Source organism: Galeopterus variegatus, unplaced genomic scaffold, assembly GCF_000696425.1.
Source record: "Galeopterus variegatus unplaced genomic scaffold, G_variegatus-3.0.2 Scaffold1788, whole genome shotgun sequence".
Lineage (NCBI taxonomy): Eukaryota > Metazoa > Chordata > Mammalia > Dermoptera > Cynocephalidae > Galeopterus > Galeopterus variegatus.
The window spans coordinates 276,098-278,705 of NW_007727899.1; the positions used below are offsets into that span (position 1 = coordinate 276,098).

Below are 2,608 nucleotides of genomic sequence, written 5' to 3' on the forward strand. Positions count from 1 at the left end.
AATTTTTTTTTTTCCCCCCCTTTCCCCCCCCTTTTTTTTTTTTTTTTTTTTTTTTTTTTTGTCTTTTTCCGTGTCCAGCAACAGATCGCAACCCTCAGTGTCGCCCCCGTACCGGACCGGGACCGGCAACCGGGACCGGCAACGGGATCACAGCCCTCGGTGTTGCTCCCGCGCCTCGCTCAGCCAGTGAGTGGGAACCGGTCTGTATGTGGGATCCGAACCCTTGGCGGGAGCACCGCCACGCTTCCCAAGCGGCGCACTACAGCAGTGCGCCACCGGGCTGGCCCTCCCCTCCTATTCTTTATGGCTCAGTTACACACATGTTATGCCTCTTGAAATACTTAAGTATTTCATTTTTAATTGGGTGCTATTGTAAATGGTACTGGTTTTTAAAAACCTGAATTCCAATTGTTTATTGCTAGTATATAGAAATGCAAGTGTCTTTCGTATATTGTCCTTTTACCCTATGACCTTATGAACTGGGTAATTAGTCATAGGAGATTAGTTTCAGTAAAATTTTTGGAATTTTCCACATGTACAATTATGTTGTCTGTGAACAGATAGAGCATTATTTCTTCCTTTCCCAGTTTTATGACCTTTATTTATTTTTCTTAACTTATCGCCTTGGCTAGTACACAAATGAAATGTTTAATGGGAGTGCTGATGCCTTGATTGTGGTCTCAGGGGAAGCTTTCCATCTTTCAGTGTGGGGTGTGATGTTGGCTGTAGGCTTTTTGTAGATTCCCTTTATCAAGTTAATTAAGTTTCCTTCTATTCATAGTTTGACAAGAGTTTTTTTTTAAAAAATTATCATAAATGGATTTGGATTTTGTCCAGTCTTTTTTTGCATGTATTGTGATGATCATATATATTTTCTTCTTTAGCTAATTAATATAGAGAATTACAGTGATTGATGGATATTGAAGCAGCCCTGAATTCCTTGGGTAAATACTGCTTGGTTGTGATGTGTTATCCTCTTTATATATTACTGGATTCCATTTGCTAATCTTTAATTGAGGATTTTTGTGTCTATGCTCATGAAGAATGTTGGTCTACAGTTTTCTTTTCTTGTAAGGTCTTTGGTTCGGTGTCAGAGTAATGCTGAGCTCATAAATGAGTTGCCAACTTAAATTTTTTTCTTCAGTTTTCTGCCTGAGATTCCATAAATTGGTATTGTTTCTTCTTTAAATTGGTAGAATATCCCTGTACTGGCAAGCCACAAAATAAAAATAAAAAAATAAATTGGTAGAATATACCAGTGAAGGGCCGAGCCCATGGCGCACTTGGGAGAGTGCGGCGCTGGGAGCGCAGCAGCGCTCCCGCGGCGGGTTCGGATCCTATATAGGGATGACCGGTGCGCTCACAGCACTCACTGGCTGAGCGCGGTGTGGCCGGTCTCGAAAAGGACTAAAAAAAAAAAAGAATATACCAGTGAAATCATCTGGGCCTGGAGTTTTCTTTGTTGGAATAGATATAGGACTATTCAGATTATCTTTTTTTTCTTGAGTGAAATTTGGTACTTTGTGTATTTCAAGGAATTCCTTCATTTTATCTAAGTTGCTGAATTTATAGGGATAATATTTGTCTTAGTTTGCTTGGGCTACTCTAATGAAATACCATAGACTGGGTGGATAAGCAAAGGAAATGTATTTCTCTCAGTTCTGGAGGCTGGGAAGTCCAAGATCAAGGTGCTGCTTTGGTTTCTGGTGAGGCTCCTCCTGGCTTGCAGGTGGCTGCCTTCTTGCTGTGACCTCACGTAGTGGAGAGAGAGTGAGCTCTGGTGTCTCTTCCTCTTCTTATAAGGGCCCCAGTTCCATGGGACCAGGGCTCCACCCTTATGACTCCATCCAATCCTCATCACCTCAGTGACTGAGCCAGGCTCTGGAGCAGAGGGCTGTTTCTCTGCAGGACTGGGTGGACACTGGGCCCTATGGCCCAGGCTGGGACCTGACACTACCTGCCAAAGGGCAGTGTCACTGGAGAGGCCAAGCTGCAGAGGATGTGAGCATGGCCTGTTCTGTACTCACCACGTGGCCCTGTGGCTTTGAGTGCAGGAGTCACTGCTGAAGGTTGTGCAGCCTCACTGGGTCCTTCCAGCATCTTCCTGCTCAGGGCAGACCAGTGCGAGTGGTTCCCACAGGCAGGCGGCCTTGCTCAGATGGCCACCTGCCCCCTTCCCCCGTCAGCCAGCCTGTGTTGGGGCTGTCGGGGCAAGGTTGCCCGCCCCCCCCCCACCAGGGCAGGTGGTTTTCGCTGATGTTCCTGCCTTTGATGGCCCTGGGGATGGGCCCAACTTGATGCTCCCTTTCTTTTTTAGGGCCAAAGACGATGATTCCACCAGGGGACTGCATGTATGCGGGAAGGAAAAGAAGGAAACCCATTCAGAAACAGTAAAGTATCATGTTTTCTGAGTCTGCTGATTGTTTTAATGGAGGAGGGAGGTGTTTGTGTTTTCTTTGAAAAAAGTGAACATTGCAACAGAAAGCACGATTTCAGCGAGACTTCCTGGGGCTGCTGAGAGGGACGTGGATATGGCGGAGTGACAGCCGGGGGGTCGAGGGCCGGTTGGGGGTGTGTGTGGAGGACCGGGGGGTTCGAGGGCGGGGGG

General features: G+C 46.5%; 1 protein-coding gene across 1 annotated transcript in view; it reads left to right on the plus strand.

Moving 5' to 3' along the window:
• The window catches only part of LOC103595529 (aryl hydrocarbon receptor repressor-like), a 104,374-nt gene that overhangs the window by 25,247 nt on the left and 76,519 nt on the right, over positions 1 to 2,608 (plus strand). The window contains exon 3 of the mRNA XM_008578949.1: positions 2,326 to 2,390. Coding sequence (XP_008577171.1) covers positions 2,326 to 2,390 — 65 coding nt within the window. The remainder of the gene's footprint in view (positions 1 to 2,325; positions 2,391 to 2,608) is intronic.